General features: G+C 42.7%; 1 protein-coding gene across 11 annotated transcripts in view; it reads right to left on the reverse strand.

Annotated features, from left to right (window-relative positions):
- The window catches only part of SLC1A2 (solute carrier family 1 member 2), a 165,560-nt gene that overhangs the window by 126,209 nt on the left and 24,422 nt on the right, over nucleotides 1–14,929 (reverse strand). For 3 of the 11 annotated variants that reach the window (XM_078340841.1, XM_078340842.1, XM_035262359.3), the window contains one exon: nucleotides 1–14,929. This exon is cut by the window's right edge. The exons of the other annotated variants lie outside the window; for them this stretch is intronic. In XM_078340841.1, coding sequence (XP_078196967.1) covers nucleotides 1–32 — 32 coding nt within the window. In that variant the 5' untranslated portion in view covers nucleotides 33–14,929. 11 annotated transcript variants of the gene reach the window in all.

Raw genomic sequence — 14,929 nt, forward strand, 5'->3', positions numbered from 1 at the left:
CTTCTCCGAATGTGATCCTTGGGCCTCTTCATGGATGCATATGTGAGAGTTATTGTAGGTGATCTCTTGTTAAAGAGTTTTATTTTAAATCCCAGCTAATCTGTGCTGCTCCCTGGATTGGTCTGATCTCTTCATACATCCTAGTTCAGGTCTATAGCAAGCTGCTAAAAGACAGTGCAGACACGTTTGCTGTTTGTTTCCCTGTTTCCCTTTCTTCCAATCAATTCTGTTCCATCAGGAGATCCCTCTCTTCTGCATAAAGAGATACAGAAATAAAAACAAAATAAATAAATAAAAGGGCTGCATCAGTTGCTGGTTCTCTCTATAGTGACAGTGCTAAGGCAATTTAAAGAGGTGAGTGTGTCGGTGTCTGCACAGGCAGCCTCAGTGCTTCGCTGTTTGTTTTGAGTGCCTCTGGGTATTTTTAGAATCTGTAGGGAGAAGCTGAGCTGCACTGGATAGCTGTTATGCTCCTAATGACACCCTGAGCTTAAAGAAGTAGGATTTACAGTGACTACTAGTTTCAAGCCACAGAACACATTTGACAAAATTACACATATGTGGGAATGGAGGTAGAAGAAAAGAGAAGAAAAAGAAAAGAAAAAACCTTGACAAACTAAGTTGGAATGAAGAATTACAGAGCTCAGGTATAAGTGACTCAATTATGAAATTTTTTAAGAGTTTGCGGTAGCCACATATATTTTCCTCCTTTCCTTCTTTTGGTTCTTTTCTCTCCTTTTCATCATTCAGGCATCTCTTTGGGTAGCCACCACATTCCCTGTGGTCCCAATGTGTGTTCCCATTGTGTGATCATCATCACATGGTGATCCAGACCAGCCAATCAGAGTAACTAACCCTTTCCTACAGTGGTCAGCCCACGAATGGGTGTGGCTGAAGCCCAGCCAATGAGACTCCTTTCTGGGCCTCTTCCTGGAAGCATCAGAAAAGAGGTACTTTTTATTGCTGAAGTCATTCACTCTGAGGATGCTGTAAGCTTTGAACTGCCAAAAGCCATCATTGCCTGAAAGGACAACAGCCCAGAAGAAAGCCCAGCTGAAAGATGGGGAGAGGAGCAAAGTCTAGATAGCCTTTCAGCCCTCCATCCACTGTATCCAAAGCTCGCTGAATCTCTAGACATCTGAGTTACCTTAGCCAAAAGATCACCCCTTCTTTCTCTGAGATCCACCAAGAACAGCCAAAAAAGTCTTCATGTAGAGTGATCAGTAGCTGTCAATTTTTAAAAACATCAGAGGGATATTAAAGTACAAGCCATAGCTTATCCATTCATGCCTATCATGCTGGTTCAGAGGACACAAGCCCCCTCACCAAGACCCCCAAACTGCCCTTGTCTGCCTCAGAAGACAGGTGGGAGATTCCAACCTGATTCTACTTTGCACTTCAGAAAAACAAAGGGTAGTATGTAGTTCTCATAAATGTCAATATTATACCTTTTATTGTCTTTCCCAGAAACACAAAACTATGATAATTTTCATGTTCTGCAACAGTGAGTACTGATCTCTTATCACATAGTCCCCTTTCACTGAGTGAAGTGATAATGAAGAAAATGATGATGAAATTGTAAAAATACACAAAGTCAACAAACAGTAACTATATCTGTACTTACATGATCGGTTGGATTCCCACAAAAACCTCATGAAGCAAGTATGATAACACACCCATTTTACAGATGAAGATACTGAGGCTTAGAAAAATGGAACAACTTGTGCAAGATGACACAGCAACTAAGAACTGGAGTCAAACTTAGCTCCATGTTCCTACAAGGCCTGTGGTAAATGATTATGCATTGCTGTCTTTTCACGGAATCACCCACTGCTTGTTGGACCTTTACTTGCCATTTACTTCCTACTGTACTTTCCATGTCAACCTCTGAATATTTTCACTATTACTGAGTTTCTATTAAACCTATTTTGTTTCTTCCTGATTCTCTTACGTTTGATTGCCTATCATTCCATAGAGTGCTTCTTCAAGATGAGTCACAGAGGCAACTAGACCACTGAAATCTTTGTTTAGCTAACTTATAATGAAACTCTATGAATCCATTTCATAGGAAGAAGATACATGATATTTCCAAAGGGACAAATCATAAGTGTTAACGTTTCTCCTAAGGCCGTGCACAGTGGCTCATGCCTGTAATCCCAGCACTTTGGGATACCGAGGTAGGTGGATCTCTTGAGGTCAGAAGTTCAAGCACAGCCTGGCCAATATGGTGAAACCCCGTTTCTATTAAAAGTATAAAAATTAGCTGGGCATGTTGGCAGGCACCTGTAGTCTCAGCTACTTGGGAGGCTGAGGCAGGAGAATCACTTGAACCCGGGAAGCGGAGGTTGCAGTGAGCTGAGATCACGCCACTATGCTCCAGCTTGGGCAACAGAGCGAGACTCAGTCTAAAAAAAATTATCCTAAAATGTAGGTGAATGAACTAGATGATCTAGATCATGCTTTAGACCCTTAAGGTATGACTGTTTCCACTTCTCTAGGAGTGAAAAAAGCTTAAATGCTTCTTTTGAACCTGAATCTGAACGCTGATCCTGCTTTTCTCACCTGCAGGCTACAAAAGCTAAAAGCCTACCACCATCTAAGAAAATTATCAGACATATAGAAAAAAAGTATATGCAAAGATGTTCACAACAGTGTTATGAGAGAGAAGTGTTAGAAGTAACCTACATGTCCTGGAGTAAGGAATCAGTTAAGTCAATTGTAAAGTGTAGCTGTGATTGAAAAACACCCAAACTGATAGAGTATTAAAAGTTATATCAAAAAAGAATACAGTGGGAAAACTCTGGCATAATCCTAAGTGAAAAAAGCATGCTTGAAAACACTATGTATTGTTTTACACAAACATAAAGGGATATAACTAAAATGACAACAGTAACGGGACCTGAGTGATGTAATTTTCGTTTTGCTGTGTTGCCTTCTGCCTTCGGTTGAACCTATTTTTTGTTGCTGTTATTTTTATAATGATTATCATGAAAGAAATAAGCATTAGAAAATGCTATATGGCTTAAGGAGATGAAGATGTTATGGGATTATCAGAGAAAAGGAAAGTACAAGCAGCATGTGCCAGGGAAGGAGCCCAGCTCTGGAGCTGACTGCTTGGGTTTGGATCCTGTTTCTGCTCCTCACTAGTGATGTAACTAGGCAAGTTACCCAGCTTCTCTGTGTTTCAGTTTCCCTGTCTATAACAGGGATGGTAAGAATAGTACCCACCTCATGGGGTTGTTCTGAAGATCATACAAGCTAACATACATAAAGCATTTCAAACAGTTCTATTATAAGTTGTTGCTATTATTATGGAATAAACCACTCAAGAGCAAATACCCTGTCTTTATCATCTCTATATCCCCAGCATCTATCCAAGTGTCTGGGTTATGGCAAATGCTTGATCACTGTCGGCTGGGTGGGTTCTGGAGGGCAGTGCTGATATTTTGAGAAGTGGCCACTATGATACCATGTCACTCAGTGTGTCTGTGGTGTGACATCTCCCTCTAGACTCCTTCCTTGGGGTTTCTTCGTGCTGAAGGGATGGCAGTTGTTTCACTCACTTGTTTGGAGTACTGACAGTTAACAAGATAAAAGGGACAGAAACTGTTCTGCCACAACATAGCAAAGTTTATCAATGGCCTGCCATCACCTCCTCTGTTCCAGTCAGGACATTTTTGGTTGCTTGAAAGAGAAATACATTCACCCTAGTGCAAATAAAAAAGGAGAGCATCATATTGTTAAGTGTAGATGTCTCATAGAATCCAAGAACAAGAAACAAAATAGTAATAGAAGCTGTCTTGTCACACGTAACTTAAACCAGTGAGTGGGTGATTCATCAACGAAGTCAGTGAGATCTAGGAATGATTTTTTTAATACCATAATTTTATAAATATTTTAACTGAAAATACATAAAAACGTTCATTTGTCAAACTTTGGATGACCTCAGATGCCACATGGAATATGGAAGGTGATTATTCTCATCCGTGCAGGTTGCTCCTGGATTGTCTGAATTCTGATTTCATCCTTTAATCTCATGAATCTTTTTTAAAAAGCAATATACAAATAATGGATGTGACCTTCCTCCTTCTTGAATAAGGAAGACCTACTCAGACCATCTGTAAGACATATGGCCATAATTCAAAATGACAAGTACATATTAGATTTAAGAATCTTAAATGAATCTCAGACAGTTTCAGCTTTAGGCTCAGTGGATTAGAAGATATTGATTCATCACTGAAGATTATTTGCTTGTTGAAGTTACCTATGCACTTGACCTGTAGCATATTCCTCAGTGTACCAGTTTCTGAATGTTCAGAAATTTCACTGGCTTTAGAGAAAAGGAGTTTCATCACAAAAGTCTGGCCACTTATATGCTTGCTCCATTGGACAATTACACAAAGACTTTGAACCATAGAATTTGAGGAATTTAGAAGGATCTTAGAAAGCCCAGTAATCAACCTCTCTAAAGCCAAAAGAGGTGACAGTAAGATGCCAAGGATAGGAAGCCCATGGTCTCAGAGTCTCGGTGCAGGATGGCTTCCCTACACAATTGTGTACCCAATAAGTAACCATCTGGCTAAATATGGCACCAATTGTAGAAAGGCAGTTGGTTAAATTTCCCAGATATATGTGGTTTATAAAAAGATAGACTAAAGAAGTTTGATGATAAAAATGTATGTACATATTGAATGATTGACAACATACTATATTGGGATAATACAATTTCTAGAGGCCCCAGAATGACCCAGCAAGACAGTGAAATAGAAATATTCAAAAATAAAAGGTTTCCCCTCGCTCCATTCTAAGTTGTCGTTGAGAAAGTCCAAAAATGTCCAAGCTCAAACCATCCCTGCCCTCCTCTCCTTTTTATGAATTAGGGTAATAGATGGCTTTTTCAGTACATAGAAGAGAGGTAACAGGTGTTTATAATCTATGACAAGCACATATCAGATAGTTTCCCATTTCATCCTCATCACAACCCTGCAAGGGAAATATTATCTCCCTTTTATCAGGTGAGTAAACTGAGGCTAAGAGAGATTAGGCAATTTTTCCAAGGTCACACAGTGGGTCTGTCTATTTCTAAAGCCTAAAGGTTTTGCAGTGCTTTGCCTCCCATTTTCCCTAGGTAGAAGAACCTGCAGAAAGGTATGGGTAGCAGTCAAATGGTTTTCAGAACACCTTAAAGCGACATGGTTTGGGACCTGTAAGTTATCTCAGAATACCAATTCCACAATGAGCCAGGCTGGTCATCTGCTCTCCTGACTTGATCTTTCCCCAAGGTATCCTACATCAAAGACATGGAGCTTGGTTTTATTTCTCTCTGGTTGCTTGGATTCGCCTTAGCATCTTCTAACCAATCTTATATCATCATATATTATTATAATAGTATTTTTTTCTTGACCCTACAGGTTCTCTGGGTGAAACTCTGTGTGGAATTTGTCTCATCAGAGTTAGAAGAATTTAGACAAAGGACACAGAAGCAAGAAGCACAGCGAAGCTTTAAAAATAATGACACTTGGCTGGGCATGGTGGCTTATGCCTGTAATCCCAGCACTGTGGGAGTCCAAGGTGGCTGATCACAACATCAGGAGATCGAGATCACCCTGGCTAACACAGTGAAAATCCATCTTTACCAAAAATGCAAAACAAATTAGCTGGGCATGGTGGCGCAGGCCTGTAGTCTCAGTTATTCAGGAGGATGAGGCAGGAGAATTGCTTAAACCTGGGAAGCAGAGGTTGCAGTGAGCTGAGATTGCTCCACTGCACTCCAGCCTGGTGACAGAGCAAGACTCTGTCTCAAGTAAATAAATAAATAAGAATAATGACATTTTTCTTTTCTCTGTGTCTTAACCATGTTCCCTGCTATATTTCTTTCACACACTCAGGTTTGTTTTTTCCATGGAATATCTAAATTCTTAGGCCTATCTTGTATTCTCTCATTCCTCACTCTTTCATTGTGCCAGAAAAACAAGATGTCTTTTAAAATAAATATAGTTTCCAGATGTTGACACCCTCAGTCACTACTGTAGTGAAGTTCAGGGATGCCAGTGTAAACCAAGACTCAGCTGAAGAAAAGTGCTAATGGAAAGGCCTCAAGATGGTATTACTCACATGACGATTTCAAGCATTTTCTTCTGAAAGAAATCAAAAGAAAATCCATTTTCATTTTTGAAAATTCAAAAAAACCCATCAGTTTAAAAGGTTGCGTTTTGAAATCATAACAGATTTCAGGTGATTCAACCTTCAAGAAATATCGATATATGGTTTAGGGATAAATCATTTAAAAAGCAATAGCTAACATACTAAAGGGCTTAGTGCGTGCCAGGAACTTCTCCATATACTTCCTATGCATTTATCCTCACAACCGCCCCTAAACAATGTTGGTGCTACCATTAAACCCATTTCACAAATGTGGAAACTGGGACTTAGAAAGCTTCCGTAAATTCTCTTAAAATTATTTTGTCTGATAAGCCCGGTGACTAATCTGCAGTGCTTTTCATTTTTAAATAAGAACAAAGGGCAACAATGATTTACAACCTTTTTTTTCTTTGTTATTTGTTGTAGAGATGGAGTCTTGCTATGTTACCCAGGCTGGTCTTGAAATCCTAGACTCAAGCAATCCTCTTGCCTCAGCCTCTCAAAGTGCTGGGATTACAGGCATGAACCACCACGCCCAGTAACCTGCAAAAACAGACTTTCTGACTTTCCCATTTTCTGGCACCTCCCCGCACCTCCATTCTCCTGTGGAATTGGTGTATGAACTTAATTCTGGTCAATCAGTTGCTGGAGATGGCTGCCTTAATGTGTGGGAGATAATTCTCTAAGACAAAACAGGTCAAATCATTCTGGGGTAGGGGGTGGGAAGAAATGCCAGTTCAAGATGCTGCTTCTGGAAAAGTGACTCAGAGAGGGGCCCAGTTTTGTATGCAATCCCAAAACACCAGGAACATGGGGTCTCTGGCCACTGAAGAGGCTCTCATGTCAATGGCCGGCTTGTCGGGTTCTTTCCCACACTGGATGAGGAGGCAAGAATATCCCCTGCTTTTCCACACTGTGATCGTGCTTGCTACAAAAGCCATATTTTACCTTCCTCTGGAGAGTAACGGGTATGTTTTCTGACTATGCTCCGGACAAAGCTCATTAATAATTCACTTCTGGATAATTGACGGGAAAGTGTTTGGTTGCCATGGTAACAGTTGAAAGGCCTGTTTGTTTTTTGTTCTTTTTTAAAATAATGTCTGGGCCATTTTTTTGTGAATGTTGAATTCCTGACAGAAATCATACATGTATAAGGCAGAGATGTGAATGCGTAGGGAAAAGATACCTTTAAAATGCAGTCTGTACACCATTAAGCGTCCGGACCTTAAAATAAGGGAACCAAAATGTCTTTCTCCGCTTCTCACCACACCCTTCTGGAAGGAGGAGGAAGTGGCAAAAAAACAAAAACACACACATCATTTCTAGACTCAATTAGCTATGTGATGAAAACGTATTTATATAAAAGTTCATATGTAAAAGCATTTTTCACACATGAACTTTTTTTCTTAATGAACATATATTCTTGTAACTAATTGTTACTACAACTTTATGAGGTCAGCATTATCATACTCATTTATGGATGGGGAAGCTGAGTCTTAGAAACCATGGCCTAAGCCTCACAGTGTTGAAGTGGTAGAGGCAGAATTTATACCCAAGCATGCCTGAATCCAAAGACTGTGTTCAATCTCCGTATCAACCCTCTGGGAAAGGAGGAAATGGGACTCAATTAGGAGAGTGGGGTTTACCCAGGATTTGTTTCCAGAAAATGGGCCTTCAATAATTTATACTGAAAACACAAAGACCTAATGAGTCATAGATTTATTTAAAATATTTTCATCCCATTGCTAAAGAGCAGGCAGAAAAAATGAGTTTTATCAATTTCACATTTTCATCTTTTATGCAACTACATGCCAGGCAAAACAAACTCTTTTTCATATCATTCTAAATAATCTCAGACATGTTTGTTTTCATTTGTTTGTTTTTGTTTTTGTTTTGTTTTGAGACAGTGTCTCACTGGAGTACAGTGGTGTGATCACGGCTCACTGCAGCCTTGACCTCCTAGGCTCAAGTGATCTTCCTGCCTTAGCTTCCTGAGTAGATGGGACTACAGGTGTGTGCCACCATGTCTGCCTAATTTTTTTGCATTTTTTATAGAGACAAAGTCACCCTGTGTTGCCCAGGCCGGTCTTGAACTCCTGGACTATGTGATCCTCCATCCTCAGCCTACCAAAGTGCTGGGATTACAGGCATGAGCCACCATGCTCCACTCAGACTGTCTTTATGGAAAGTAACACCCTAACCCAGATTGCAAGCATGTACAGCCTGTGCCTCCTTCACCTTTGTTTCCCAACACTATGTTTCTGAGCACCTTCAACTGCTCAGAAAGGATGAGCATGTCAAATTACCCTAAATGAACTAATTCAGAAACAGAAAACCAAATACCACATGTTCTCACTTATAAATGGGAGGTAAGGGCCAGGCACGGTGGCTCATGCCTGTAATCCCAGCACTTTGGGAGGCCGAGGCGGGTGGATCACAAGGTCAAGAGATCGAGACCATCCTGGTCAACATGGTGAAGCCCCGTCTCTACTAAAAATACAAAAAATTAGCTGGGCATTGTGACACGTGCCTGTAATCCCAGCTACTCAGGAGGCTGAGGCAGGAGAATTGCCTGAACCCAGAAGGCGGAGGTTGCGGTGAGCGGAGATTGCGCCATTGCACTCCAGCCTGGGTAACAAGAGCGAAACTCCATCTCAAAAATAATAAAATAAATAAAATAAATAAATGGGAGCTAAATATAGGGTACACGTGGACATAAAGATGAAATAATAGACACTGGAGACTCTAAAAGGGGTGGGTGTGAGGGTTGAAAAATTACCTCTTTGATGCAATGTTCACTACTTGAGTTCGGGTACACCAGAAACCCAGTCCCCACCAGTATGCACTATACCCACGTAACAAACATGCACGTGTACTCCCAAGTACAAACCTAATTTAATTTTTAAATAAACTAAATACGTAAATGACCAAAAACTGAAGGAAAAAAAATAATTGTAGAAGAGTCAGTAAAAGAATCAATAAGAGAATGAAGTGCTTTAAAGCAACACCTTGGCCGCGTGCGGTGGCTCAATCCTGTAATCCCAGCACGTTGGGAGGCCAAGGCGGGTGGATCACGAGGTCAACAGATCAAGACCATCCTGGTCTACATGGTGAAACCCCGTCTCTACTAAAAATACAAAAAAAATTAGCTGGACATGGTGGTGCGTGCCTGTAATCCCAGCTACTCAGGAGGCCGAAGCAGGAGAATTGCCTGAACCCAGGAGGCGGAGGTTGCGGTGAGCCGAGATCGCGCCATTGCACTCCAGCCTGGGTAACAAAACGAAACTCCGTCTCAAAAAAAAAAAAAAAAAAAACCAACACCTCTTTAACTCTTATTTCGTATATTCGAATATTCCAAGAAAAAATGACTCAATACTTAAATCACTGGATAAATTGGCCCAGTTTCCCATTCACATGCACAAGTAGAGAGCCCAGCAGGTGAGGGAGGAGCTCAAGGCTGAGTTCATGGAGTTCCTCATTCTCGTTCCAAAACTACTTCTCAGGTTTCTGGTCTTTTTTTTTTTAACTATCAGTATTTTTATTATTTTGTGTGTGTGTGTGTGTATGTGTGTGAAACCGAGTTTCACTCTTGTCGCCCAGGCTGGAGTGCAATGGCATGATCTTGGCACACTGCAACCTCTGCCTCCCGGGTTCAAGCGATTCTCCTGCCTCAGCCTCCCAAGTAGCTGGGATTACAGCCGTGTGCTACCATACCCAGCTAATCTTTGCATTTTTAGTAGAGGCAGGGTTTCACCATATTGTGCAGGCTAGTCTCGGACTTCTGAACTCAGGTGATCCCCTCGCCTCAGCCTCCCAAAGTGTTGGGATTACAGGCATGAGCCACTGGGCCCAGCCAAGGTTTTGGGGTCTTAAGTATTTCACCTTTCAGGATTTCCATTTGCTATTTTACAAATGAGCGTTCTTTAAAACTAAGAATAGAGATAGTCCACTACAGCCCACAGGTCAAATCCAGCTTGCCATCTATTTTTGTAAATAAACTTTTACTGGAACACATTCTTGCTCATTTATTTACCTGTTGTCTGTGGTTGCTTTTGTGCTGCAACAGCAGAGTTGAGTCATCATGATACAGACTATATGGTTCACAAAGCCTAAAATATGCACTATTTGGCAGAAAAACTTTGTCAACCCCTAAAAGAACATTGGGTGCTTATCATCTGCCAGTCACAATTCTGCAGAGTATCATGACTCAGTTTTACAAAGGAGGCTCTGGGCCATTAAGTAATTTGCCCGAGGCCACGAGACTGGGCAACAAGTCACAGAGCTGGGATTTGAACCCTTGCCAGTCTGACCTCAAAGCCTGTGCTATCATCTCTACCCTGTGTGTACCTTCCCATACACCCTCCAAAACCCTTCCTATCCAGACACAGCCCTGAATTCTACCTCTATAGCAGGGAGAACCAATCAGCCCACCTGACAGTCAGCCAGTCTAGAAGAAAATGGGAACAGGTTTGACTGGGGAAGAAGGGATCTCCTCAGGGAATTTAAAGATTGTTAACTGCTGTTTTAGTTTTAGGACAAGTTAACTGCCTTCTAATTGCCATGCAAACAAATACCGCTCAGGTGTGACCAAAATTTAAGCATTTTAAGTCTTCCCTTGCTTCGGTTAGGAATTTTCCTTAAAACAGCTTGCTTTTCACTTTCAACGCTCATACCTAAGGGCTTCAAACCTCAGATTTGATAGCTCTGGATATCCAAAGTCACTTTAAAAAAAAAAAAAAAAAAAAAAAAAAAAGCATGGGAAAGGCTGCAAATGTTTAGTAGGGCTCTTTTTAAGTGAAAAAGCTAATAACAAATAGTATGTGGAATGATATCTTGATAAATAAATAAAAATCACTCATAACTGTCCTATTCTATGTGTTTGTTCACATGTGTGTGCTCTGAACCCCTCTCATAGCATGTTGGGAATTCTTTTTGCTTACACCTACTTTTAAGTGTTTGTACAATAAAAAACAATGTATTGCTTGCGTAAGTTTTTGTTTCCTGGTTGAAGATGCACATTTTCTGTTTTATTTTCTAAGTACACTGCTGAGCTTTTGCTGTTTTCTACATAGGAAGACACAGAGAATATGAACTCACCCAGATACAGAGGAAAATCAGGATCTTTCAAGGTTCAGACAGGTAGGGCATCCGGCAAGAGTGGGGCTGCAGCGCCCCCATGTGTCTAGGGTAGTGGAAGTCACCAGGAGTAGGCGGAGGAAGCTGGCTTCAGACGCTTGGGGCCAGGGGATCTGCCTTAGGGACTATGGGAATTCCCAGAGCCAATCAGCAGTTAAATGCTTGCTGAGTTTATTTTTCATACTCCATCTTGCCAAACCAGAAATCTGAGAGAGCTAGAGCTCCCAAGGCCCACCCTTTGGCTGCCTAAATTAAGGCTCAGGGGTTCCCATATTTTTTTCCCAGTGGCCGTGGAGGATCTTGGGAAAACTGTCTGGAAGGGATGCCAAGTCCCTCCCAGTGTCTGTTCAAGCGTGGCACCCTTAGGACCTCCCCTTCTGGAAGATTCAGCAGTGCTTGGATGGGAGGGTAGATAAATGTGGCATGAATCCATTTGGAAGGTTTTATACATCTTGAAGTCTCAACTTTAGGTGTGTCAAGGGGGTATTAAGCACAATGGTGCTTAAATCATAGTATATTTCAAAATAGCCAACTTTTTCTAAGCACCTATCTACCTATATGTTCCAGCACTGGTCAAATGAGAGATGACCATCATTATAACCCTCTAAGATAGATGCTATCATACCTACTTTACAGTGGGAATCTATGAGGAACCTGAAGCTCCAAGAGGCCAAGTCATTCATTGAGTAAGTATCTGGTTCCAGATTCAAACATCTCTACGCTCCCTCTTGGTGCCAGGTGTCCCGTGTGAAGGTTTAGGTCAGGATGTGGTGCTAGCAGGTGGCAGAAGCCCAAGATGCATTATCACCCAGGGTCTCAAGCTGCTGGGCTGCATGCAGCTGCCAGATGTGGCTACGTCAGTCTCCCAGAGGGCTGCACTTGATGCCTAGCAGAACAGCAGCCTCTCTGGAAGGATCTGTTAAATGCATGAATGGCACTGCCTTTTATTGCAGCTTGAGCTGGTCCCAGGAGACTCTTCTGATTTCTAAAGCTGCCACGATGAAGACAGAGTTCAGCCTAGCTCCTGACCTCTCCCCATAGTGAATGCAGGAGGCCCTTTCCCAGTCACTTCAAAGCTAGGTGGTTGCAGGTGACCCACAGCACCCAGACCTCCCATTGTGTGGCATCTGACACCCCACTCTTCACTTCTTTCCACTGCCTATTGTCCTGAGCAGAGATGGCAAAACAATTCTAAACTGGTGTTCACTGCTAAACCTTTAATCAAATTAGGATTTGGCAGCTGGGAAGAGGCATTCAGACAAAATGTGAAAGGATGTCTTACAAGCGTGGGGGAAAAAATCACCAACCACTTTTCCTCCCAGCTTTGAACATTTCCTTCAGTGATTTGTCTCTCCCCTCAACCCTCAAAAATAGCCAAATAAAAAGTTATAAAAATCAATAAAGCAAGTGTCTTAATAGTGGTTTGCTCAAAATGCTCTGGTTTTAAAGAATGGGGGAGAATAGAGACTCCCTTTTATCACTGAGGGCCTGTTTCTCATATTTCCTCTTCTTCCCTGTGACTTTCTGCTGGTGGAAATGGCTAGAGAAGGCCCCACGGCCCTTAAGCCTCTTCTATAACCAGGACAAAGCATTCTCCAGTCCCCTCATAAAGGAAGAAGACTTTTCTGTTCAACTGAGCCCTTCCTTCCTCCCTTGGCAATTTTCTAGCTTCTTCCCTTCTATCACCTCCTTTTGTCTCCGCCCTTGACCAAATCCCAGCCTCAACCCCAGAGTCTAACTTCTTCTTTAAAGTAAATTCCTCTTACCCACCCGCCAGCTACAGGCATCAGAGGAATCCTGGTTTTCTCATGATGTTGCTGCAAAGGCCTGAGGTCCACACTCTGTCTCCCACGTGCCTTCAGACACATGTGGAGGGATCAGAGACACATCAGAATGGGTCTCCAAAGCCTCAGCCTGCTGCTCAGGCACCACAGGGATCTGCCCCATTGCTCTGGGTGGCTGTGATGTTGGTGTCCATAGACAGCAGGTACACCGATTTGGCAGCCTGAACCTGCTGGAGAGAAAGGTCACTTTTCAAAAATATGGAAGTGCAGATAACTCTTTAACTCTCCTGATTAAAAAAAAAAAAAATTACCTATAATCCCAGCACTTTGGGAGGCCGAGGCGGGTGGGTCACGAGGTCAAGAGATCGAGACCATCCTGGTCAACAAGGTGAATGAAACCCCGTCTCTACTAAAAATACAAAAATTAGCTGGGCATGGTAGTGCGTGCCTGTAGTCCCAGCTACTCGGGAGGCTGAGGCAGGAGAATTGCTTGAACCCAGAAGGCGGAGGTTGCGGTGAGCCAAGATTGTGCCATTGCACTCCAGTCTGTGTAACAAGAGCGAAACTCCATCTCAAAAAAAAAAAAAAAAAGAAAACAACTGGGTGACCCAGCAGAAAAAGCCAAAATAAGTCTAATAGGCTGACCCCTTCTGTTTCCTAGAGATTTCACGCCATTGCCCCACCTTCATTTTTTCCCAGTCTGCGGCAAGGCCACCATCCCACCAGCCAAGGATAGGCTGGAACCCCAGATAAACAAACCTGTAGATCTGATCTAGTCAGTGTGAGTGGCCAGGGCCAGATGGCCCAGAGGCTTGGAGAGGCACAGTACTGGGTGCTGAGTCCCATTTCTGTTGTAATGTTAAGCCACTGGGCATGACATGGAAGCTGAAAGATGAGAAAAGGTCAAGGCACAATAAAGCCAACTATTCTCTTGTAGCAGATGAAGGATACAGCTGCAGGTATGTTGCCTTCTAGAAAAACATTTCTCTCCTTGGTAGGTCTACAAAGCATCTGTACTCAGGGGTCTGTGTGCCCTGTGAACAAGCATGAGTCAATGCTCAAAGGGTCCCAGGGCCCTGGAGGAGAGTGTCCTCCCTGCTGGTGCTCCCAGCCATGCTATCCAGAGTGATTAACTCAGACTTCAGGGACAGCCCCCTGTGAACAACAAGGGGCTGTCCCTGAGCAGGGAGGGCAATGGGCATCCACAGTGGACAGGAGTGGGAGTTCTCCCCGGAGAGGGCTGAAAGAGGAGCACTTCTCCTCCTCTGAGGAGGATAGACCTCAAGCCAGGCACCAGCACAGAGCTAATCTCTCAGGCGAGTTCCTATCAAAAGTTTAGTTTTTTTTTTTTTTTTCTCTTAAATTCTGAGAATAGCTATTTTTAAGATTCTCTCTCTCTCTTTTCAATCTTGGATAAAGCCCATACATTGACAGTGCCCTTGTGTGTGTTAAGCTCTGGGGAATTAAGGGACAGGAGAGCAAAGGGAAGTGTCACTCTTCCCACCTGACCCCTCCACCAGGACTGTCCAAAGGAGCAGCATGACCTTCAGGGGAAGGTAAGAGACACCGAGACCCCCGCATAGCCAGCACCCAGGAAGGAGAGGCCCAAGGGGCGGTGACAAACACAGTGAAGCAGGCAGCATGCGAGTCTCCTAAAGCTTGGGTACTCAGCAGGAAGAAGCAAACCTCCAAATACACCTGAGCCACGGGCTTATACTTTTGCTGGGCTTCTACAGACTGAATGTTTGTGTCCCTCCAAACTTCTTTTTTTTTTTTGAGGCGCAGTTTCACTTTTTATTGCCCAGGCTGGAGTGCAATGGTGCAGTCTAGCTCACTGCAACCTCTGCCTCCCTGGTTCAAGCGACTCT

The sequence above is a fragment of the Callithrix jacchus genome, chromosome 10 (assembly GCF_049354715.1).
Source record: "Callithrix jacchus isolate 240 chromosome 10, calJac240_pri, whole genome shotgun sequence".
In the NCBI taxonomy this organism is placed as follows: Eukaryota; Metazoa; Chordata; class Mammalia; order Primates; family Cebidae; genus Callithrix; species Callithrix jacchus.